Genomic DNA, 25,110 nt, shown 5'->3' on the forward strand with positions numbered 1-25,110 from the left:
TCCGCCCTCCCCCTTTCTGAAGCCCCCGGCCTCTCAGTCAGCTGGGGCAGGTGTGGGCCTCGCCTCATTTGTTCCCTGTCTCTCTGAGATCACTGCCCTTTGTCACCTGAGAATCTGTGTCTTCAAAACCGTTGTGCCATATTTTTGGTTTTTTTTTTTTTTTTTTAGACTGGGGGTAAATTCAGTTCCTGTTATTCTATCTTACCTAGAAGTCTGTCCTGATTTTTATAATTTCCTTTGTTTCAACAGTTATTTCTTACTTTGTATATTCGTGCTTGCTTGCTTTATTTTATTAAATTCACTATTTGTCCATTTATTTTTTCAAAACTAAGTTTTTGATATGTTAACTTGGCCTTGGATTTTTTTGTTTGTTCATTGATCTTACAGGTGGAAGCCTCTTTGGCCTGCTGAGCAAGAATAATCGTTTTGGTAGGAATCCAGTTGTGCTGTTGGGCATCCTGGTGCATTTTATAGCTTTTTATTTAATATTCCTCAACATGCCTGGGGATGCCCCCATTGCTCCTGTTGAAGGCACTGACAGCAGCGCTTACATCAAACCCAGGTACAGTGGCGGCCCTTTTTCTAGTAAGTTAAGGAAGGGCAGGAGGTAAAGGATGGCTTGGAATTTAGAATGGAGCAGTTAGTCCTTTTCTGTAAGTCTGTTATAAGGTCATTTGTCATGTGTTAATGGAGCCAGAATGAGTTTGAATAGAAATCCATAGAGAATATCAAGTTATTTTTGTGATTGTTGGTTTTAACCTTTCTCCCCACTAAATCTTTTTCTTGATCTGTGAAGGATTGCGTAAGTGTCTGATTTGAATTTTTATCTCTGCTTTTTGAGCATTGAAATCTCTAGACGTTTTTGGACTTCAGGGAAGAGCAGTGAGGAATGAGGGGTGATCTGTCTGCTGGATCGGCCGCCCAGCCCTTTCACAGTGGTTATGGGAGTTTTGCGGGTGTCATTTTACTGCACTCAACCCTCAGATTCATTTTCAGCGTAGGCATTTATGTCTGGACCCCCAAGCCAAGGGCAGCCCCATCCCAGACACACTGTTTGCTTCCCTGATGGTTAATAGACTAGAGTTCGCTAGACTGTGAAGGTGACAGCATTTGAGTATAAGTTCTTTGTAAATTCCATGTTTATTCATTCTTGTTTCATACACTTGTTTAAACTGGAGAGTAAAATGTTTTTGTGGGTGAGTTGCTGTTACATTTTAAACAACTCTAACAAATATTATTATTAATGCTCACTCTCAATTAATTTTATTTTAATCAGCAAAGAAATTGCCATCTTCTGCAGCTTCCTGTTGGGTCTTGGAGACAGCTGCTTCAATACTCAGCTGCTTAGTATTTTAGGTTTTCTCTATTCTGAAGACAGCGCCCCGGCTTTTGCCGTCTTTAAATTTGTGCAGGTAAATTCTTCTTTAAACTATGTTTAAAGGCGGGTCTTTTTGAAGTGCTGTAACTTCATTTTCTTAATGTTTCTTAAATAAACGTCTAGGAGATCCTTTAAAAGGATTTCTGATCAGAATGAGGAGATAATAAGTACTGTGATCTTTTTTGTCCCATCACTTGTATAAGAGATTTTACATTCCGGCCTCTGCGGCTCAGACTTCTTTCAGTAGATACTAGAGTTCATGGTGTTCACAGGTAACAAGTGTGCTTCTCACTGTGCATGCACATAATTTTATCACTCCAGTTTTTTTTTTTTTTTTAACAAAATACTATTTTAAATAGCAGACTGTAGCTTACTTGATTATTCCCAGCTCTCAGTGGGACTTGATGGTGCATGTTTGTGAGCTAGTGACTAAGGAGGTGCCCTCTAGATGCAGAAAGAGCAGGGAGCAGTGACAAGAAGCCTTGGGTCCAAGCTGTGGGGTTCGTTGTGGAGTCGGCTGGGTCACGTGTGCATGTTTCATGATCTGTTTTGTCTTCTTTATTCTTAGTCCATTTGCGCAGCCGTGGCATTTTTCTACAGTAACTACCTTCTCCTTCATTGGCAACTCCTGGTCATGGTGATATTTGGGTTTTTTGGAACTGTCTCCTTCTTCACTGTGGAGTGGGAAGCTGCTGCCATTGTAGCCCGGGGCTCTGACTACCGAAGTATTTGAAGAAGGGTGCCAGTGAGAGGAGGCCGCCTCTTCAGACCCTCGGCTGAGCGGCAGGGCCGGGCAGAGGAGGCCGCTCTCATCTTCACCATACCTTGGAGGCTGTTAGAATGGAAACTCCGAGATCTAAGACTGCTAAATCTGCCAGAGTTGGTATTCAGGTTTACAAATATTGTTTAGAAACTAGTGAAATAAGGGAACTTGTCCTGTCAGTCATGATGTTCGAAGATGTTGTTTTTCAGTTCATCTGTCTCACGTTCCTTATGGTCATGTTGTAAATGTAAATGTTTTCTTCTGCCCCCCGTTCTCGTTGAGAGATCATGCTTTGATCGAAACTACTAGGCCATATGTGTATGAAGACTCGTATGTCGTGTGAAGACTCCTAGGTGTGTGGCTGTGTGTTACTATGTAGTAACAGGGAGCATGTGCCACCCCATGTGTGTCTGGGAATGACGTTTAAGTAAATCATGTAACACTGAAATGGAATCTTTGAAAAGATTTGCACATTTTTGATAATTTTTCTTGTAGTTCCTAGCAAGAGGGGTACTAATCAAGTATTATGAAATGAGGTAAAAATTGTCTTAAGTTTTAAAAATAGGAATCTTACATTTGTAAATGAACAGAAACACACTTAAGAAAAAAATACACATTTATTGATGGAGGCTTTTGCTAGTAATTTTTCTAGAGGATGCAGTGCATAAAAAACAAACAAACCCAGAACACGTGGTGAAGTCTAAGCTGTGGCGGCAGGCTGTTGTCACTAAGAAACACCATTCCATACGCATGTCTGGGAATGGAGTCTAACTGTTTGGGGGAGATGTTTAGAATGGAAATGTTAACTTTAATCCATAAGAGCTTTAAACAGTTACTTTAATTGAGATAATTCAGAAATCATAAAATTCATCATTGTAAAGTATACAGTTTAGTGGCGCTTCAGTACATGCACAAGATTATATAGCTATCACTACTGTCTTTTCCAGAACGTTTTCATCACCCCGAAAGAACCCCCCGTGCCTACTGGTAGTCATTCGCCATTCTCTTGCCTGGCACCGGTGGTCAGTAATCCGTTTCCTGTCTCTGTGGATTTGCTTCTTCTGGATATTCCCTATCAATGGGAAAGCTCACTTTTAAAATTGAAAATTAACTGAACAAATCAAGAGTTTTATGGCAAAGTAGATTTAATCAAGAAGACAAACAATATTTTGCTTTCCTTTATTTTTTAACACCTGCTTAGTAATTTTATGGAGTGTGAGTTTTAGACTTGATGGCAATTGCAGGGAATTGTGGTTAGCTGGAACCCTTAGAGAAATTGCATTTGTATGGAACACTGAACTCTTTTGCTCCAAGTTGTAAAATTGTGGTTTTCTTTCTTGAAGTTGAGATAAACTCAGTTGATAGTTGATTTTATATAAATTGTAAATGCTGTTTCAGAATTAATGCAAATGAATTTATTATCTCTTTAAGCACATTATTGTCTACTCAGATGTATTTGTTTTCTATCACTGTATGACAGATTACTCCAAAACTTAGCCATTTCCCTTGTGGTTCAGATAGTAAAGAATCTGTCTGTAGTGCAGGAGACCTGCGTTTGATCCCTGTGTCGGGAAGATCCCCTGGAGAAGGGAATGGCTACCCACTCCAGTATTCTTACTTGGGAGAATTCCTGGACAGAGGAGCCTGGCAGGCTATAGTCCATGGGGTCACAAAGTCAGACGTGACTGAGCAACTAACAGTTTTTTTCACTAAGCACATTATAGTTTACCCAGATGTTTTTGTCTTCTATCTCCGAATGACATATTACCCCAAAACTCAACCACTTAAGACCTACGTATTCTCTCATAGTTTCTGCGGGTCTCGGTATGGCTGGACCAGGCCCTCCAGCCAGCCCAGGCTTTGTTACAAGGCTGCCGCCAAGGCGTGACCCGGAGGAGGACCTGCTTCTCAGCTTAGTCTCATCCTTGTCAGGAGTTGGTTCCTCACAGGCTGTTGGACTAAGAGTCTTAGTTTCTCACGGCTGTCCTCATCAAAGAAAGCAAGTGAGAAAAGCCAGAGGGAAGTGCCAGCAAGTCATAAGTCACCGTCTTTTATCACTTAATCTCGAAAATGACATCTCATCACTTTTGCTGTATTCTCCCTACTAGATGCAAGTTACTAGTTCCCGGCCACACTCACGGAAGGGGGTGGGGGTTACACCAGGGAGTGACTAGAACCAGGATCCCCAGGACCGTCTCGCAAGGCTGCCTGTCTCACGTTCAGCTGGGAACTGGGCCCTGCATTCCTATGTTCCTCACTCTGCCAGGCTCGGGCTCCCTTTGCTTATGATAGGTCTGTAGAATTAGGCTGCAGAGGTTCAGTAGCCTCTGTTAATACTACTGAGTGCATTCTCCCAGGGCAGCCGCAGCCTCTTATCACAACTGGTAGGATTCCTGGTAACTGCTTTCACAAGGGAAAAGAGAGTGAGGGGAATGTGTCAGGAACACGACTTCTGGGCCGCCTCCCTCCTGTTGTTATGTGTGATGTTCTTCACCTTAAGTTCTGTACTCACATTTTGTGTTTGGGTGGGTTTCGTTTTGTTTTTTTACTCAGTCTTTATGTCTATAAATAGTGTTGGCCTTGGTGGGCTCTTTATTTGACTGATAACAGCTCGTTTGAATTTGTATCATTATTTGAATTTGAAATGTGGTATGAAATAAAGAATTTAATTTTTACGCTTGTTTTATGTACTCTCTCAAATAATTTATGCTTCTGGGTAAGTAAGTCTTCACTTTGTCTCACATGGGTGTGTGTGTGTAAGTATGAGTGTGCTGTTCTTTTGCTGCAGATTTCTGTATATTGAAATTTGGCTTAGCCCTGGAGCAACCTTAATTGAGTCACAACTGTTTTACTCTGTGTGAAGGCGTCCCCCACCTACCTCTTCTGCCCTATACCCGAAGGCTTGAATACCTTAAAACCTAGGCTTTGGCTGTTTACACTGAGGCTTGCTTTCCTCTGGGAGTTAAGTTCTCAAAATACAAAAAAAAGTTGCCAATTAAAAAAATAAAGTGAGGACATAAGAGAAACTGAATCCTTGGTAGGAATGTAAAATGGTGCTGCCTTTATGGAAAACAGTAACGTAGTTCCTAAAAAAGTCAAACTAGAATCACCGTCTGATCCACCAATTTCATGTTTGGGTATGTACCCCAAAGAATTGAAAACAGACTTGAAGGAGGTATTTGTACAGTTATGCTTGTAGCAGCATTGTTCACAGTGGCCAAAAGGTGAAAACAACCCATGTCCATCAGTAGATGAATGGATAAACAGAGTGTGACCTATACATACAACAGTATGCTGCCTGCTGCTGCAATAGGGGGCTTCCCTGGTGACTCAGCAGTAAAAGAACGGCGACAAAAGGAGAAGGGGGCGGCAGAGGATGAGATGGTTAGATAGCATCACCAACTCAATGAACTTGAGCAAACTTGGGGAGATACGATCTGCTGGAGGAGGGCTTGGCAACCCACACCAGGATTCTTGCCTGGGAAATCCCATGAACAGAAAAGCCTGGCGGGCTACAGTCCATAGGCTTGCAAAGAGCTGTCTGTACATGACTGAAGCTACAGCACGCACGCATTGGGAGATAGTGGGGGGAGCCAGGCGGTGGCGGTCCATGGGGTTGCAAAGACTCGAACATGAGTTAGTGACTGAACAAGAACTGTAATAGGAGCAGAGCCGGTGCCCCAGAGGGCGGGGTCGGGTCCTGTTCAGTCAGCTTCGCCAGGGTCTCTGGGCCTTCCAGGCCCTCTGGTCTCAGGGTGGGCAAGTGTTCTGGGGGCCCAGGGAAAGGCTGAGGGCTGGGTCTCAAGAGCTCCAAGGCCCTCCTCATGGCTGCTTGCAGGCCAGGCCCAGGCCTTGAAGCAGCAGCGAAATCTTCCCCTCTCACCGTCTCCTAATGGCAGCAGCTAGCTGTCTCCACGGGTCACAGTCCAAGGAGGCCCCAGCAACTGGAATATGTGGACACGGTCATTAAGGTAAGAGCTTCATGGAATTCCCTGCGGGGCCAGTGGTTAGGACTCAGCACATTCACTGTCGTGGCCCAGGTTCAATCCGTGGTTAGGGAACTAAATTGCTGTAAGCCTCAAGGTGTGGCAAAAAAAAAAAACACTAAAATTGTGCGGCCCTGCATGATATGTCTCAGGCGACCCCAGGACTACTTGTAAATTGGGAGATTTGCTAGCAGGAATCAGGGGTACTCTCAGGGTTTATTACAGTGACCTCGTAAACCAGGTCATCAGGGACAAAGACCCTGTGGGGAGTCTAGAAGAATCCAGGTACAAGCTTTCTTAGGCTTTCTCTCTCCCTTCCCTGAAGGTCACCCAGAGCTTCCTCTTGCCCCTTTGCCCCTGCATCAAAGATGTAGCAGCATGTGCGATGTTTCTGACCAGGAAAGCCTGCTAGAGACGCACCCAAGGGTTTTACAGGGGCTGGTTGCAGGCAGCCTCTGCCTGGCATTTGCCAGGATTTTAGACTTGAGGAGAGAAAGCAGGTGTTTGTTTAGCATAAACCACATTGTTCGGGACTTCCCGGGTGGTGCCATAATAAAGACTCCATCTGTGATGCGGGAGACTTAGGTGGAATCTCTGGGTTGGGGAGATCTCCTGGAGGAAGAAATGGCAGCCCATTCCAGTATTCTTGCCTGGAGAATTCTGTTGACAGACGAACCTGGTGGTAGTCCATGGGGTTGCGAAGAGTCGGACACAACTGAGCGACTAACACTTTTCACGTGTATAATTGAATCACTTTGCTATACAACAGAAACTCATGCAACATTGTAAATCAGCTATATTTCAAAAACATTTTTTTGATTAAAAAAGTTAATTAGGGACTTCCTTGGCGGTCCAGTGGTTAGGAATCCGTGCTCCCACTGCAGATAGCACAGGTTCCATCCCTGGTTGGGGAACTAAGACCCTTCAGGCTGCAAGGTGCAGCCAAAAAAAAAAGTTAATGTCTAATTACATAATTAGCCAAGATGTCTCATTAACATAAATACTTGGGCTTGTTTCATTGGTACTTTTGGTTTGGTTTTCAGCAAGTAAAACATGGTTAAACAACTCCTTACAACTCAACTCATACTACTTAAGAAAAAAATTGTATTTTCTAGAAGATAAGGACACATAGTCCATGAAAATGGTCTGACTCTTGAAATTTTGTGTGATTCTTTTGGCTTGTTTCTTTATAAACTTTTTATTTTATTCAATTGTAAAAAGGTAGATTTCTCCCCCAGCCCCACTCCCATTGCTTTTGGAATCTTAGTTCCCTGACCAGGGATTGAACCTGGGCCCCAGTAGTGAAAGCCCTGAGTCCTAATCACTGAACCACCAGGGAATTCCTGACTTTATGTTATTTTCATTTTCAGTTTTTGTTCTTTTAAAGCAGACTTCATTTTTTAGAGCAATTTTGAATTCACAGCAACGTGAAGGGAAAGGTTCAGAGATTTTTCTTATCAACGTGCCCCACCAAAGTGGTACATTTATTGCAATTAATGATCCTATATTGACACCTTGTCATCACCCAGAGTCCTTAGCTTCGGGACCTCCCTGGTGGTCCAGTGGCTAAGACTTCAGGCTCCCCATGCAGGGGGCCCAGGTTCCATCTCTGGTCAGGGAACTAGATCCCACATGCGCCACTAAGACCTGGCACAGTGAAAAAATAAATACTTTTTTAAAGTCCTTAGTTTACATTAGGATTCACTTCAGTGTTGTACGTTCTGTGAGTTTAGACAAATGTATAATGACTAGTATCCCCCGTTATAGTATCCATCATATGGTGTAGTTTGACCGCCCTAAAATTCCTGAGTTCTTCCTGTTCTTCCCTCCCTCCCCCAGAAACCACTGACTTTTTTTTTTTTTTTTTACTGTGTCTATAGTTTTGCCTTTTCCAGAATGTCATATAGTTGGAATCATACAGTATGTAACCTTTTCCAGATTGGCATCTTACATTCAGTAATACGTATTAAGTTTCCAACATGTCTTTTCATGGCTTGATAGCTCATTTCTTCTTAGCACTGAATACTATTCCATTGTCTGGATTGTTAAAAAACAAGACATCAAGCCCAAATAGAGTGGCTTATGGTAAGTTCCACGTCCCCAAACGGAGACTTAATTTCAGTTTCAGCTCTCCCAGAAATGGAATCTTAAACGAGTCAATCAGGAATTGCCTGACCAATACTAGTTAGGTAATCTGCCTGATATTGACCCCTGCCACCCGCTAAAGAAAAATAAGCTGTCAATAACCGATTTGCTTTTTGGCCTAGTATAACTTCCTTGTTCCTACTTCCTCTGTCTTTCTCTCTCTTTTTTTTTTTTTGGCTGCGTTGTGCAGCTTGTGGGATCTTAGTTCCCTGACCAGGATTGAACCCGTGCCCTGTGCAGTGAAAATGTGGCATTCTAACCACTGGACCGCCAGGGAATGCCAAAGTCCTTCATTTTGTAAAGCTCCTCAGACCTCCTTTCTATCTGCTAGATTTGCATGCTGCCTGTTTCAAACCAGTGTTTGCTCAAACACTTAAAAAGGTTTACATGCTTTGGTTTACCTTTTAACAGGATGTACACAGTTTATTCACTTACCAACTGAAGGACATCTTGGTTGCTTCAGGTTTTGACAAGAATAAAGCTACTCTAACCATCTGTGTACAGGGTTTTGTGTGGACATACGTTTCAACTGTCTTGGACAAGCACCAAAAGAGCACAATTGCAGCATTGTATTATGGTAAAGAGGATGCTTAGTTTTGCAAGAAACTACCAAACCATCTTCCAAAGCAGTCGTACCGTTTGCCTTCATCCCAGCAATGAATGAGAGGCTCCTCTTGCTCTGAATCCTCGCCAGCATTTGCTGCTGTCAGTGTTCCAGATTCTGGTTGTTTTCATAGGTGTGCAGTGGGATCTCACTGTTTTCAGTTGGGTCAACAAAAATGGCTTCCCTTGGTGCTCAGATAGTAAAGAATCTATCTGCAATGCAGGAGACCCCAGTCAGGAAGATCCCCTGGAGAAGGAAACAGCAACCCACTGTAGTATTCTTGCCTGGAGAATGCCATGAACAGAGGAACCTGCTGGGCTACAGTCCATGGGGTGGCAAAGAGTCAGATACAACTGCAAAGAGTCAGACACAAACTTTCACTTCTTCACTTTCAACAAAAATCAGTCCATAAGAAAGAAAATGGAAATGTTTATTCAAGCCAAATTTGAGGATTTTATAAAACCCAAGAGAGCATCTCAGAAAGCTCTGAGAATAGTTCTGCCCATTAGAAGTCAAGACACAGGTATATGAGTTGTTTTTATTTTTATTTTTTCCAGACACAAAGGGCTGTAGTTCAAATGATGTATTAATGACAGCCTACACAATCCAGATCTGAGTGTCATCAGATCATGATGGCTTCCTGTGGCATTTTATAAGATAAAGAAGGAATGTTGTCTTCTAAGGAATTGCCTTGTTGATGCTAGGAGAGTGCTGCTCTTTTGAATTGAGAAAGTACTCCTGCTGCTGGGGGAGGCTTGGTTGATGCCCAATGCAGATGCACAATGCACAGGAGCGGGGAGAGAGGAGGTTCAAGGGCAGAGGAAATTTTTCATGTTTAAATTTTCCTGGTTCTGCCATAAAATATGAATTTTACTTTGCAGTTGCTTTTCCTTGATGACATAAAATGTGGAACATCGTCTTAGGTGCCTGTTTGCCACTTGTATATCTTCACTGGTGAGATGTCTGTTAAATTCCTGTTCTTTTTATATTTTGGATAGTAGTCCTTTATCAGATGTTGAGCTGCATGGTATATGGGATCTTAGTTACCTGACCAGGGATCAAACCTGTGGCCCCCTGCGTAGGAAGTGCAGAGTTTTATCCACCGGACTACCAGGGAAGTCCCTATCAGGTATATCTTTATATTTTCTCCCCGCTCATGGCTTATCTTCTCACTCTCTTGAGCGTTATTTCTTTTTGTTGGTCCATAATACACTAAATTTTAATTACTGGGAAGCACATTTTTGTTGATCTGGTAACTCAACAAACTATGTTTCACAGTGGCTTTCAAACTGAGAGTGTTTTCAACTTTGTGCACAAATGGTCTGAAGATGCCATCACCTCTTCCCTGGTGCATTTGGTTGTGACTGGTTGGTTTCCTGAACTGCTATTAAATCTAGAAGGTTTGATGTATTTATCGTGAGTAGTTTTGCCCTAACTCTGTGTGAGCTGAGATGGATAATTTTAAGGAAAAACTGACTGCTGTTTTATAGACATCAGATCCACAAGAGGCTCATTTAGGTATTTCTTTCTAACTTCAATTCATTGGTCCTCCTTTCTTATTTTCTTCCCTAAATGTTGTCAAATATATCCCAATTCTTCAGTCTTCTTTGTTTATATTCTAAGTCTGTTTGACTTTTTAAAAAAATGATTTTATTCTATTTCACATTTTAAAAAGGATCTTTGGGGATAATTGTCACATGAACTGAAAAGCAGTCTTTGGATGAGTCATCCCACAGACCCCGGGAGGGAAGAAGCAGATTTGTTTTTTCTCTACTTATTTTGTGTGGTTACCACTATTTGAACAAAAGAGGAGGTAGCAAATGTTTTCAGTTCACGTGCTGGGGAAGGAGATTATTGGTTAGATGGTGCTTTCAGAGGGAGCCGTGCCGGGGGTCTGGGTTTGATCTCCGCAAGGCAGCAAGACAAAAACTGTAAATGCAGGTACAAAGTTCATTACTAGAGATATAGCACAACAACATGCGAGAGAGCACACAGAAAAAGAGTTTGTTTAGTTAAGATAGAAGCAATGTAGAGATGGACACCCAGAGAGAAGGTGTGGGTGTCCCGCTTAGGGAGGAGGAGCACAGAAAAGTACCAGGCAAGTCATTTTTATAGGGCAGTTCTTCCAGGCCTTTGTTTACCTTTAGCCAATTATCTGGTTTATTTTTCCACACCTGACCTACCCTGGGGCCCATCCCTGGGTGCGCACACACCTATCAGCCAAGATGGTACCCTAAGTGAAGGCTGATGGGAGGATCAAGACTCATTATGGCCTGGCGTTATGTCCTGAGTTTTGACCCACAAGGAGCCTTTCTGCACATGTGTAGTGTCTCCCTTCTTCCAAAAAGGGGGGAAGTGGAGATCCCTTAATCTTTTACTCAAACAGGGTTTTGCCCCCTCTTTGTCCTTACCACGGCCATTGTCACAAAAGGTGTGCAGGGTCTGGCTACTCACCGCTCAAAAGCCAATAAACAGGCCAGGCTGGTGGAAAGGAAAGTTAGCTTTATTTCAGACCCCGGCAACTGCGAGGGGCGGGGGCGTAGGGGGCAGCGGGGGTGCTGTAGGTGGACGTGTGTCCAAAGGCCAACTCCTCCTCACTGGCAATGAGTAGGGCAAGAGCGTGTCTGGACAGAAAGAGGGGTTACGTGTAGAAACAGCAGGGTCAGCTCTGACAGTCACCTTCAAATTGGTCATCGGTGCTCTGACCAGAGTCATCTTGATTGTTTTAGGTACAGTTTATCTTCAGTTCCAGGGTCAGTTTGTTTTCCGTTACTTTGAGGCCAATTCTTGGAATTGTGGCAGTTGTATGTCACGGCTATAGCCTGGTCATCATATAGTTAATTTCTTCCGCCTGGTGAGGGTTTCACTATGAGACAGCTCGCAGGATATGGTTCAGAATACTATCTATAACCCTTGAGAAGGCACTAAATCCCCTTGACGATGCATAATGACCACATTATTATTATTTGGTTTCCTTTGTTTCTGCACTTCTCAGTTCTCTGATTAAACTTATTCTTTGGCTAAAGTTGTCCACAGACAAAAGGCAGACAAGAGACCTGTGGGGGTGGGGTGGGGGGTCAGGCACCGCACGGTCCCACTCTGTTTCACTATTATCTTGACTGTTGCCACGACTATTACCTTAAGGTGTTTACAAGCGACAAAGACTGGCTATCTACCCTGCTTCTGTTGTTATCTCCATTTCGGTGGGCAAAGGGAGGCTGATTGTGAATGCCTTAATGGGGGCCTATCTATCTCTTGTCCCAGGAAATGCAAACAGTTGTTAAGTATCCAGCCTGAAGCCCACGTCTTTGTGCCCCAAGAAAGAGAAACAGGAGGCCAGTTGTAAGTGTCTAACCTGGAGCCCACCGCTCTCCTGCCTCATACTGGGTCTCCTCCTGTAGGAACACCTGTAGCTACGCCTTGGGTGCCTGCTTCTGTGGGGAAATGCCTTGTTTTGTGTCCGAAACTTAAGACTGCAGGTCATCCCTGTGGCAGCAGCAAACTTCTGTTGCCGAAAAACCAGTTTTATCTCTTGGTTGTTGAGCCAAAAGACACAAGCAAGCCAAACAGTAGGAGAAGGAAGGATTTATTGTTTGCAACAAGTAAGGAGAACACCAGGGATATTTCCTGAAGCTGTTTTTCTCTGAACAGCAAAATCTGCGAAACTTTCAGCTAAGGGTGCGGGCTATTCATGAAGGGGCTGGAGAATTCAGCCTAGAATGGGGCAAAAGTCAACAGAGTCCAAGCTTTAGCTGATTGAAGTCACGAGGGTCAGAAAAAGGTCAACATCATCGTTGCTTAGATTCCTATCAGTCTGGGATCTGATCATATAGTTACCTTCCTCCGCCTGACCGGGGGCCTTAGGTCTTGCAGGATTCAAAGACGCATGTCAGATGGTAATGTATATCCCTTGAGGAGGAACTGGGACTCTGTTTTACGCTGAGCTATTGTTTCCTGACTGCTTTTCCTTTATCCGTGCATTTCCTCACTTCCCTAATTAGTAATTTCTTGAATTTGCTCTTTGGAATTCGAGGAGGCCCAGGAGACTAAAGCCTTTTTCTACAAACAAGAAAGGCCTTTGTACCCAGAAGGCCTCATCGGGTTCTGCTCCACTTCCCTTTCACTTAGTGACTGAAAAAAAAAAAAAAAAGCACAACCTAAATTTTATTTTTCTTACAACCTAAAAATTGAGAATCATGTTTTATTTGGTGGACAAACCTAGACAGTGTATTAAAAGGCAGCGATATCCAAAGATTTTAGAACTCTGCCAGGAATCCAGGGCAAAGGCCAGATAGATATATTTTTTATTATACCACAGTAATGCATCGTATTAATAGGATAAAGAACAAAGCTACGCGACCATTCACATTGCAGAAAAAGCCCTTGACAAAACCCAACACCATTCATACTTAGAAACAAACAAAAAGTAAACACCTCTCATTAAGGTAAGAATAGAGAACTTCGGTATGAATGGAGCATTTATGCACAAGCCCGTAGCTAATACATTTGGTGTGAAAAAATGAATGTTCTTTTCCTCAGATCAGGAGAAAAAGAGAGGCAAAAATGTAGGGCTTCCCTGGTGACACAGTGGATAAGAATCCACCTGCCAATGAAGGGGACACGGGTCCGATCCCTGACCCAAGAAGATCCCACATGCCTTGGAGCAACTAAGCCCTTGCAGCACAATGACGGAGCTGCGTGCGGCGACAAGAGAGGCCACCACGATGAGAAGCCCACACGCTGCAACTAAGAGAAGCCCCCACTCGCCACAACCGGAGAAAGTCCGAGACAAGCAATAAAGACCTAGCAAAGTCATAAATAAACGAATAAACAAAAAGGCGAAGAATACACTTCTGCAGTAAGACCAAAAAAAAAGTCGTCTAGATTGATAAAAAACGAAACTGTCAATCAGTGATGAGTTACTCTTGACTGTAAATACACACACACAAACCTACTAGAACTAATGCGTTACGCAGAGCCCAAGACACAAGCTCAACACTCAGAAATCAATTGTTTCTATATACTAATACTGCTGCTGCTAAGTCGCTTCAGTCGTGTCTGACTCTGTGTGACCCCATAGACGGCAGCCCACAAGGCTCCACCGTCCCTGGGATTCTCCAGGCAAGAAAACTGGAGTGGGTTGCCATTTCCTTCTCCAATGCATGAAAGTGAAAAGTGAAAATGAAGTCACTCAGTTGTATCCGACTCTAGCGACCCCATGGACTGCAGCCTACCAGGCTCCTCCATCCGTGGGATTTTCCAGGCATGAGTACTGGAGTGGGGTGCCATTGCCTTCTCCATACTAATACTGAGCAATCTGCAAAGAAAATTAATGCATTTCTCATCACAATAGGAATAAAATACTTAGTAATAAATTTAACCCCCAAATGCAATTTTTGTTTTCTGGAAACCACAAAGCGTTGAGGAGAAAAATTAAGGCTGTAAGTAACTGGAGCAAAGTTCCACAGTCATGGATTGGAAGACTCGATATTTTTAAGATGGCAGTTCTCACCTCATTGATGATAAATTCAATGCAATCTCTATCAAAATCCCAGCTGGATTTGTGTGTGTGTGTGAATCGACAAGTTGACTTTAAAATTTGTAGAGAAATGCAAAGGACCTGGAATTGGCAAAACAGATTTTTGGAAAAGAAAAAGCTGGGACTTCCCCTGGTGGTCCACTCAGAAAAACTGCAGTTAGGGTTCAGGCCAGCTCAGCCAAGTTCAGGTGTGGGCTGCATGCTCTCCCTTGAATTCTGTGTGGGTCCGGGGCTGGAGCCACTTCTGTTGTCTGTGCTTTTTTGTTTTGGCCGTGCCTAGTTGCTCAGTCGCTCAGTCGTGTCCGACTCTGCGACCCCATGGACTGCAGCACGCCAGGCTGCCCTGTCCTTCGCCATCTCCTGGGGTTTGCTCAAACTCATATCCAACGAGTCGGTGATGCCATCCAACCATCTCATCCTCTGTCGTCCCCTTCTCCTCCTCCCTTCAATCTTTCCCAGCATCAGGGTCTTTTCCAATGAGCTGGCTCTTTTTCATCAGGTGTCCAAAGTGTTGGAACTTCAGCATCACTCCTTCCAATGAATATTCAGGGTTGATTTCCTTTAGGATGGACTGGTTGGATCTCCTTGCAGTCCAAGGGACTCTCAAGAGTCTTCTCCAGCACCACAGTTCAAAAGCATCAGTTCTTCGGTGGGATCTTATTTCCTGACCAGGGATTGAACCATGTCCCTTGCATTGGAAGCATGGAGTCTTAACCACAGGACTGCCAAGGAATTTCCATTTCTATGCCTCTGGGTGAAAATTATTATCCTCCTGCAGCCTTACCTCTAGAATAAGAATTCACATTTATGTGACCTAATTTTGCAGAGCTCTTTCAAGGACTTCTCTTTTTTAAATGTATTTATTTGCTTGAAAAAATTTAAATTAATGTATACTTGATTCACAATGTCGTGTTAGTTTCTGCTGTATGGCTAAATGATTTCGTTATACACACACATGCATTCTTTTTCATAATCTTCTCCATTTTTTTATCAGTATATTGAATACAGTTCCCTGTGATATACAGTAGGATCTTGTTGCTCATTCATCCTGTATATAATATTTTGCATCTGCTAATCCCAAACTCCCAGTCCTTCCCTCCTCCACCCTCTTCTCTCTTGGCAACCACAAATCTGTTCTCTATATCTCTGAATCTGTTTCTATTTGTAGATAAGTTCTTTTGTATCATTTTCTTAAATTCCACATGTAAGTGATATCGGTATGGTATTTGTCACTCTCTGTCTGACTTACTTCTCTTAGAATGATAATTTCTAAGTCCATCAAGCACTTCTTCATGGAGACTCCCAAGAACTCAGCACAGAAGTTAGGAGAGAGGGGATCAGCATCTAATATTGTGACTCGGAACTGAATTCAGAGAGATGGAGGCTTGCCCAGGAGGGCAGGGAAGTGGCACAGCCAGCTCATAAAAGGCTTCTTACAACTGCACTTGGCCCCATGGCCTCTCAACAGAGCCTTTGCCCAGGTGCTCACTAAATTCTAGTTGGATTAACTAGAATTCTACAAGTTGAATTAAGAACGTATCTGGGACATCCCTGGTGGTCCATTGGTTAAGGACTCTGTGCTTTCACTGCTGAGGGCCCAGGTTCAATCCCTCATTAGGAAACTAAGATCTCACAAGCTGCAAAGGCACAGAGCATCTTATTCAGTTATTTTGTTGTGGTGGGTCTTAGTTGCAGCATGTGAACTCTTAATTGCGGCATGTGGAATCTAGTTCCCTGACCAGGGATTGAACCTGGGCCCCCTGCTTTGGAAACTTGGAGTCTTAGCCACTGGACCACCCAGGAAGTTCCACAAAAGGTATCTCTTTTTCTTTGATCCGGTCTAAGAGAATTTAGTTACTGAACGCATCAGAGTGGCTTGTTGAATTGCTGCTTTATCAAGACGTGGGGAGTGTCCCATTATGCGGCCAGGGTTTATTGAAGTTCCAATGTTTGGGATATTTATTACCAGGTGAGAAGAGTAGGTTAGGAAGATTTCAGAAACCTCTAGGAGGGAGTAAATTGTTTAAATATCCCAAGTGCATCTGAAATTAAAGCACAGGGCTGAGATGCTCAAGCGGGTAGAGTGGCCTGCGGGTCCCAGCACTTGCTGACTCCAACTCGTTTGTCTTTCTCTCCAATATCCTGCTCCTCCGTGCAGATTTCTCACCACTTGTCTCTCTGTGTTATTGCAAATGGCAAAGCATCCACAGTTAAGCCGATTTAAACCCAGTCGAGCCTGCAAGCATTAACACTTATGCTCGAAAATGGGGAAAGTGACAGAGCCTGTTGCCGAAAGGTCTCACTGCACGCTTTACCGGTGTCGCCAGGGGGAAAGAGATGAAAAACGGCCTTGAGGGGACTGCAGAGTGAATTTCATTCCATGCAAAGAAAAATGAGATTTAAAATATTTCGAGGCAATAAAGTACCTTCAAGTGCCTGCACTGGGCAAATAAGCCAGACTCACAGGTGTTGGGGAAAATCAGAGGAGGGAGCAGGGTCTGTGCCAAGTTGGGGACTTCAGTGCCACAGAGGTTCACTGTCTTCCAGTTGTGCGGGGCCTCAGAGTCGCTGGGAGCCTTGACCTCGTGTGTCCCTGTCACCATGGTTTTCAGTCTCCTGGGTGATCTGAAAGCATGTCTTTTTTTTTTATTATTATTTTTTCGATGTGGACCATCTTAAAAGTCTTTATTGAATTTGTTGCAATATTGCTTCTATTTTATGGTTTGGTTTTCTTGGCCGTGAGGCTTGGGGGATCTTAGCTCCCCAACTAGGGATCAAACCCACACCCTCTGCCCTGGAAGGCGAAGTCTTAACCAGTGGACCACAGGGGAAGTCCCTAATAGACTTAATTTTTAAGAGCAGTCTTAGTTGATTGCAAAATTGCGTGGAAAGTACAGAGATTTCCCATATGCCTTCTGCCTCTACAGATGCACAGCCTTCCCCACTATCAGGATCTCTACCAGAGTGAGACATTTACGAACAAACTCCGACCTTATCCCCCAGAATCCACAGTTTACGCCAGGGGCCGCTCTTGGTGGTTCTGTGAGTTTGGACAAAGGTACCAGGGCATGCATCCAGTACTATCATATCATATAGAGCAGTTTTGCTGAAGTTTACTTTTTAATGCAGATTGCAGACCATGGGGAACACTTTTCATGTCAGGATCAGCTTGGTGCGATTTCCATGCAGCTCCACCCAGCATCTATAACTTTGGTCAGTTATCTATTTTTTAAAAAATATTGATTTGACTGTGCCGGGTCTTAGTTGTGGCGTTCGGGAACTTTAGGTTGCAGCATGCAAACTCGTAGTTGTGGCACGTAGAATCTAGTTCCCTGACCAGGGATCAAACCCCGGGCCCCCTGCATTGTGAGCACGGAGTCTTAGCCACTGGATCATCAGAGACGTCCCTGGTCAGCTGTCTAGTAAATGTACATTGTTTGTTCTGAGGCGGAACAAGTGAGAGACTTGCAGTAGGTCACTGTAAAATCCTCCCAGCTGTATGAAAAATGTTTAAGTCATGCTCACTTATTGAGATAAATTCAGCAACTACCAAGCACCCACTATGGTATGTGTGCTTGTGCTGAGTTGCTTCGATCATGTCCGACTGTTTTTGACCCTATGGACCGTAGCCCGCCAGACTGCTCTGTCCATGGGATTCTCCAGGCAAGAATACTGGAGTGGGTTGCCATGCCCTCCTCCAGGGAATCTTCCCGACCCAGGAATCAAACCTGCATCTCCTGTGTCTCCTGCATTGCAGGTAGATTCTTTACCTACTGAGCCACCAAAAAAGCACCCCCGCCCCGCCCCCACCCCGCCCCCCACCTACAGTGTATTAATACACCAATACACTATGGTGTATTAAGGAGCAAAAGTCACAGTGCTGCCCTCCTAGAGTGCTCAGTCTACACAGCATCATTTAGAGATCAGGGCACGTGTTAACTACAGACAAGGGGTAAGCCAGGATTTGCCCATGGAATACAACAGAACTTTCTTATGAGAGGATGCACTTGGCTTGCAGGTCCTAGCAGGCCCTACAATAAACCAGTCCGAGCAGAACTCCAGATGCCAGACCATGGGGCAGATGTCCTCTTCCAAACTTCCTTCTGCCCTCCTGGGGTTGATGCTTGCCCCTACGGGTAGGGAGAGTAAGGACGACAAAAGGGAAACCCAGGTTCTGGTTCCTGTTGGGGGTCTTTAGGCTGGCCACTGGCACTCCCAGACAGGGTTTTCTCATCTGATAAGGAGGGTTTGGACACAAGGGCCTCTGGGATTTCTATTTGCCAGGACAGATTCTTAAAAAAAAAAAAAAAAAAAACCCACACAAAATGTATTTATTTATTTGGCTGCTCCAGGTCTTAGTTGCAGCATGCGGGATCTTAAGTTGCGGCAGGTGGCATCTAGTTCTGACCAGGGATTGAACCTAGCCCCCCTGCATTGGGAGTGCAGAGTCTTAGCCACTGGACCGCCAGGGAAGTCCCTGCCAGTACAGATTCTGCTTGTCATGAAGATGGGGGCCCTATAAGACCAGGTCCACTTCAGTTTGTTTTCATGTCCTTTGTCAGCCAAATACCCCTAGTCCTTAGCTAGAGCTTCAGGTGAATTCCAAATGCTTGGTCAGAAGTTTCAGCCATGGCCCTGTGGCCCCCTAGTTCTTACTGCTTGCCACATTCATAAGTTCCAGGTGGAATGCATCTCTTTCCAGATAGGGAGTGTGCAGGAATTACTGTGCTGGTTTCAGTCTTGAAGGAAAGAAACCTCAAGGAGATTGTGCTCCTGTCCCCTTGTGCCCTGCAGAGGGCGTCCCGTTCTTGCAAATGCACCCTGGTGGTGGTTGCCTCTTTTCGGTGTGGCTGGAGACCAGACCCGGGATGTGAGAGGACTCGAACTGATGCCATATAAACCTGGACTCAGCCCTTGAACGAAGCCCCTGCTGCACTGACTCTCCTCTTCGTGCACTTCTCCTCTGAGCTTCGAAGACATCCATCCTTGTCTTGTGGGCTATGCTTTGCATTCTGTGATATTCCTATTTAAGTCCCTGCATTTGCAAACGGTCCCTCTCTTTCATCTCCTCTTTCAAAGGCACTGAGAACTCGATTCATGGAAAATAGAAAAGTTTTCCAGTTATTACTCTTTTGAAAGTGGCTTTGCCTAAAAACATAACATACAAGCTCTAGGAGGAGAGATTCATTTGGCCCTGTTGCCCTTGACCTAAGAAGAAAACGCACAGGAAGATTGCGGAGTAACAATTAAAACCAATACATAAATTCATTTTTAACCAAGCTTTAGAATTCCTAGGAAGTACAGTAGAATAGGAATGTATATAGCCTTGGTGGTGGTGGTTTAGTTGCTAAATCGTGTCCAACTCTTTGTGACCCCATGGACTGTAGTCCGCTGGGCTCCTCTCTCCATGGGATTTCCCAGGTAAGAATACTGGAGTGGGTTGCCATTTGTTTCTCCAGGGGATCTACCCCACCCAAGGACTGAACCCAGGTCTCCTGCATTGCAGACAGATTCTTGACTGACTGAGCTTCCATGGAAGCTGTATATGGGTTTAGAACCATTTATCCATAATATCGCTGCTGGCTGCTACAGGGAGGCTTGGGGTCTAAATGGTGGCGCAGAGAAGGGGCCCCAGTGCATCCTCACGGGACTTCCTTACTGTGCAGCAGTCACAGCTGGGGGTGCAGAGGGGAGGGTGGTCGCAGTGCCTTTCCCCAGTCCTCTGTGCTCTCTGTGGTCCCCTGTGCCTTTCCCCATGAGCACTGTACGTACCCCTAGGCTGGCTCCAGGGGTCACTTTCCTAATAAGGTTACTTGCACAGGGTTCAAGAAGAGGACAGATATATTTTGGGGGACTGCCATTTGGAGAAGACTCTTGAGAGTCCCTTGGACTGCAAGGAGATCCAACCAGTCCATTCTAAAGGAGATCAGCCCTGGGTGTTCTTTGGAAGGAATGACGCCAAAGCTGAAACTCCAGTACTTTGGTCACCTCATGCGAAGAATTGACTTATTGGAAAAGACTGATGCTGGGAGGGATTGGGGGCAGGAGGAGAAGGGGACGACAGAGGATGAGATGGCTGGATGGCATCACCAACTCGATGGACATGAGTTTGAGTGAACTCCGGGAGTTGGTGATGAACAGGGAGGCCTGGTGTGCTGCAATTCATGAGGTCACAAAGGGTCGGACATGACTGAGCGACTGAACTGAACTGAACCATTTGGAGAGTGTGCATTGGGGTGCAGCTGCAGCTGGGTTTCTGAGCTATCTTCCCTCCCAGGACCCTCTGAAAGGTGGACCACTTCTCTCACACCTGCAGGCTCCCTCTCCACCTACAGCCTCCTTCCTCACCTCAGTCTTAAACACAAAACCAACCGAAGATCCTTTTCCTCAAGACCACTCTCCCTGGAACACCATCCATTTTCCTCCGCTCAGAAAGGCGGTCTGTGTCCCTGGTCTCCCACTGGGTTCTGCACCGTCTCAGTCTGGGCCTGCCTCCTGAGGGGCTCCCGTGACCATGACCTTCACTGCTGGATGGAGCCCCTGGGATTCTCCATCTCTTCACCACATTTCCTGGGTTGGAGGCTTCCTTGCCCTCTGGCCGTGGAAGAGATTCCCACTGGGAATACGTGGACCACCAGGGGTCTGTACTGGGGAGAGTGGCTCTCAGCTTGACCCCTCTCCAGCTACCTGTCGATTTTGAGAAAGGTACCTCTTCTCTGACTTCCCTGGTGGCTCAGACGGTAAAGCATCTGTCTACAATTCAGGAGACCCAGGTTTGATCCCTGGGTTGGGAAGATCCCCTGGAGAAGGAAATGGCAATCCACTCCAGTACTATTGCCTGGAAAATCCCATGGACAGAGGAGCCTGGTAGGCTACAGTCCATGGGGTCGCAAAGAGTCGGACATGACTGAGCGACTTCACCTCTTCTCTGGTCCTTGGGGGCTTCGAGGGCTGTGGAGACCATCAGATTGTGGGGTTCAACATGTGTGCTGTGACTTTTATGGCTAGGGGGTCCTCCCAGGGAAGGGGAGCTGGACTTCCCTTTCCTCTCGCCTCTGCTCTTTCATTGACGTTTATCTGTTTGACTGCATCAGTTCTTCGTTGCAGCACTCAGATCTTTGTTGCTTCATATGGAATCTTTCACTGTGGCCCACAGACTCTGAGGCATGTGGGCATCTTAGTTCCTTGTGTCTCCTGCATTGCAAAGTAGATTCTTAACCCCTGAACCACCAGGGAAGTCCCTTCCGATTCTGCCTTGAGGATGAGACCAGAGGGTGGGGAACGAGGCCCCAGGTTCCCGAAGCCCTGGGGTCTTTTATTCAGCACAGCCTCACCCTTCCTGTGTGACTGAGGTTTCTTCCTGGGAATCTCCAGTGCTGGAGAACCAAGCCCCACGCCCACTGGAGGGCGGGCGCAGCTCTGCTGATGAAATTCTACGCAGATTAATGAAAACAGGGGAAAGTGTTTCTCCTGAACTATTCTCCAGCTTTCAGAAAGCAAAACAATCAATGCAGGATCTTGTTATGGAATATCAGAGCCTCTTTCTGAGGGGTGGGCACATGCTCCAAGACAGGGGTTTTTTTTTTTTTTCCTTTTGGCCAAACCCTAAGACCCCCCTGGTGGCTCAGATGTTAAAGAATCTGCCTGCCAATGCAGGAGACATAGGTTCGATCCCTGGCTAGGGAAGATACCCTGGAGCAGGGAATGGTTACCCACTCCGGTATCCTTGCCTGGTAAATCCCATGGACAGAGGAGCCTGGTGGGCTGCAGTCTATGGGATCACAAAGAGTTGGACACAACTGAGCGGTTAACACTTTCACACTTACTGTCCTCTGACCAGGGGTCGAACCTGGGCCCCCAGCACGGGAAGCTCAGAGTCCTAACCACTGTCCACCAGGGAAGTCTCATCCTAGGGGTTTATTGTTGGGGAGAAGTGGGGCCCCGGATGGCTCTGATTGGCTTCATCTCAGGAAGCCTCAGGGATGCTCCCTGTCTCATCAGATGTGTGGAGTTAGTCCTTAACACCAGAAGAGAAGTGCCTTTCTGGGGCAGGTCTGTAGGGAAACGCCTTAGAAAGTTCCCTCCATGTGGAATGGACAGCCTCATATTTTTTTTTTTTTTAAAGACAAGGGTCCTCTTTTAGGGCAGCTCCCTCAGAAAGACCAAGGACAGAATCTGTATAACCCAATCTTGGACATCCCATCACTTCTGTGCTTTATTAGAAGCAGGTCCCCTGGTGCAGCCCACACTCCAGGGAAGGAGACCCCAGAGGACATGGAGGTGAGGATCACAGGGCCACCATGGAGGCTGCCTGCCTATGGGAACGTATATGTGTCTGGGGGCGTGTGAGTTTGGTTCTGCAGGAGCTATTAACACCCGCAGATTTATAGGTCAGGAGCGTTCTGGCTATCTGAAAGAGATGGGCCTGCTCGGTGGCCCATTAATTTATTTGACTTTATCATATTGTACACTTTGCCAACAACTTGTTTCTGCCTGCGATACAGCGTCCAGTTAAAATTCACAAATTGCAGATTTGTAAAATGGGAGGTTGCAGCATGGATAAGAAAATGCCAGCTCTGAAACATCAGATGAAGCGTTGTTTGCCAACCGTTGTAGGTTTGTAGATGGGAGCTCTGCCTGAAGGATGGGCAGGTGAGACTTCACCCCCAGGGCAACTAAGCCAGACCCTCATGAATGCAACCACAGGACGGTGCTCAGCCTGGAGACGTCAAGGTCCTAGACGGAGGGTTCTCTCCATTGCCAGTGCTGGTAAAAATGACTTGGCGAGGCTCAGCTCTGACCACAGGGGTCAACCCCCCTGAGCTGGCCTAACTGGGAAGGAAACTGGGGGAGGGTGAGCAGGAATAAGGCTACTGTCTTCCCTTTCCTGAACAAAGACATATTTTAAAGCACCTTAGAATCCCAGGAATTTACAGGGCCCTCAGTCCCATTCCATTCAATTAAAGGTAGCCCTAGAATGACTGGGCTTCCCTGGTGGCTCAGATGGTAAAGAACTCACCTGCAATGCAGGAGATCCAGGTTCGATCCCTGGGTGGGAAGATCCCCTAGAGAAGGGATTGGCTACCCACTCTAGTATTCTTGCCTGGAGAATTCCATAGACAGAAGAGACTAGCAGGCTACAATCTACGGGGTTGCAAAGAGTTGGACATGAGTGAGAGACTAACACTTCCACTAGAATGCTGCTGCTGCTGCTGAGTCGCTTCAGTCGTGTCCGACTCTGTGCGACCCCATAGACCACAGCCCACCAGGCTCCCCTGTCCCTGGGATTCTCCAGGCAAGAACACTGGACTGGGTTGCCATTTCCTTCTCCAATGCATGAAAGTGAAAAGTGAAAGGGAAGTCGCTCAGTCGTGTCCGACTCTTAGCGACCCCATGGACTGCAGCCTACCAGGCTCCTCGTCCATGGGATTTTCCAGGCAAGAGTACTGGAGTTGGGTGCCATTGCCTTCTCCAAAATGACGACTTTAAAAAATTGTTTATTTGGCTGCACCAGGTCTTAGTTGCGGCATGTGGGATCTAGTTCCCTGACCAGGGATCAAACCCACGCCCCCTGCCTTGGAAGTGCGGAGTCTTAACCAATGGGCTGCCAGGGAAGTCCCTACTTCTGCTTCTTTATCTTTTCCTCCTTCTCCCATGATCTATTGCCCCACTCCCCCTGGCTCTTCTGGGCATGTGATGTGGTAGAAAGTACATGGATGTGGGACAGGACAGACCCTTTGTGATTCTGGCCTCATGACTTGCCAGTGGTCAGACCTCAGTTTTCCCTTCTATAAAGTGAGGACAATATCGCCTATTTTGTGAAACTGTGTGAAAATTCAGTTATTTACACAAAGAGTCTGGCAGAATTACAGACGTGTGAAGTATCAAGCTTCCCCTCCCTTTTCCTACCCCCTAAAACAAAACAAAACAAAACCCTGAACTTCTAATATTGAATGCTGATTGTTCATTTGGGCTTATTGTGGAGGAGCATTTCTTTCTTCTTTTTTTTCTAATTTTTAAATGCACTGTGTAGCATGTGGGTTCCTAGTTCCCCGACCAAGGATCAAACTTGTCTCCCCTGCAGTGGAAGCATGGTGTCTTAACCACTAGACTGCCAGGGAAGTCCCTGAAGGGGCATTTCTTTTGTGTGGAAAGTGAGGGACACAGGAAGGTTACGCGTGTGTGTGTGTGTGTGTGTGTGTGTGTGTGTGTGTGTTGGTGAGGCTGGGAGAGTGGCGCTAGGAGAAGGAAAGGACAGAGCGCTGCTCTGATTTGCATTTCATTCCAGGAATGTCTCCCTGCAAGTGACATGCTAGGGATACAGGACATTGATGAAATCCCCTCCCTGGAATAGCCCTAAGCAGCTTCCCTGGTCCCTTGTGCGGGCACAGTGGCAAAGGAGCCATACAGAGTGTTATGGACTGAGTGTTCCTGTCCCCACACTCACAAGTTGAAGCCTCAATGCCCCTGTGATGATAATGGGAGATGGGATCTTTTCAAAGTAATTAGGGTTAGACAAGGTCACGTGGATGGAGTCCCCATGATGTGATCAGTGTTCTTACAAGCAGAGACATCAGAGCTTGCTCCCTGTCTGTACCCTGTGAAGACACAGCAAGGAGGCGGCTGTCTATAAGCCAGGCAGGGAGCCCTCACCAGACCCCAACCGTGCTGGCACCCTGACCTTGGACTTCCAGC

General features: G+C 45.6%; 1 protein-coding gene across 1 annotated transcript in view; it reads left to right on the top strand.

Annotated features, from left to right (window-relative positions):
• MFSD11 (major facilitator superfamily domain containing 11) overlaps window positions 1–4,816 on the top strand; it is a 28,354-nt gene extending 23,538 nt beyond the window's left edge. Inside the window, exons 12-14 of the mRNA XM_014482282.2 lie at window positions 388–562; window positions 1,277–1,412; window positions 1,947–4,816. Coding sequence (XP_014337768.1) covers window positions 388–562; window positions 1,277–1,412; window positions 1,947–2,111 — 476 coding nt within the window. The 3' untranslated portion in view covers window positions 2,112–4,816. The remainder of the gene's footprint in view (window positions 1–387; window positions 563–1,276; window positions 1,413–1,946) is intronic.
• The last annotated feature ends 20,294 nt before the right edge of the window (window positions 4,817–25,110 follow it).

Source organism: Bos mutus, chromosome 19, assembly GCF_027580195.1.
Source record: "Bos mutus isolate GX-2022 chromosome 19, NWIPB_WYAK_1.1, whole genome shotgun sequence".
Classification (NCBI taxonomy): domain Eukaryota; kingdom Metazoa; phylum Chordata; class Mammalia; order Artiodactyla; family Bovidae; genus Bos; species Bos mutus.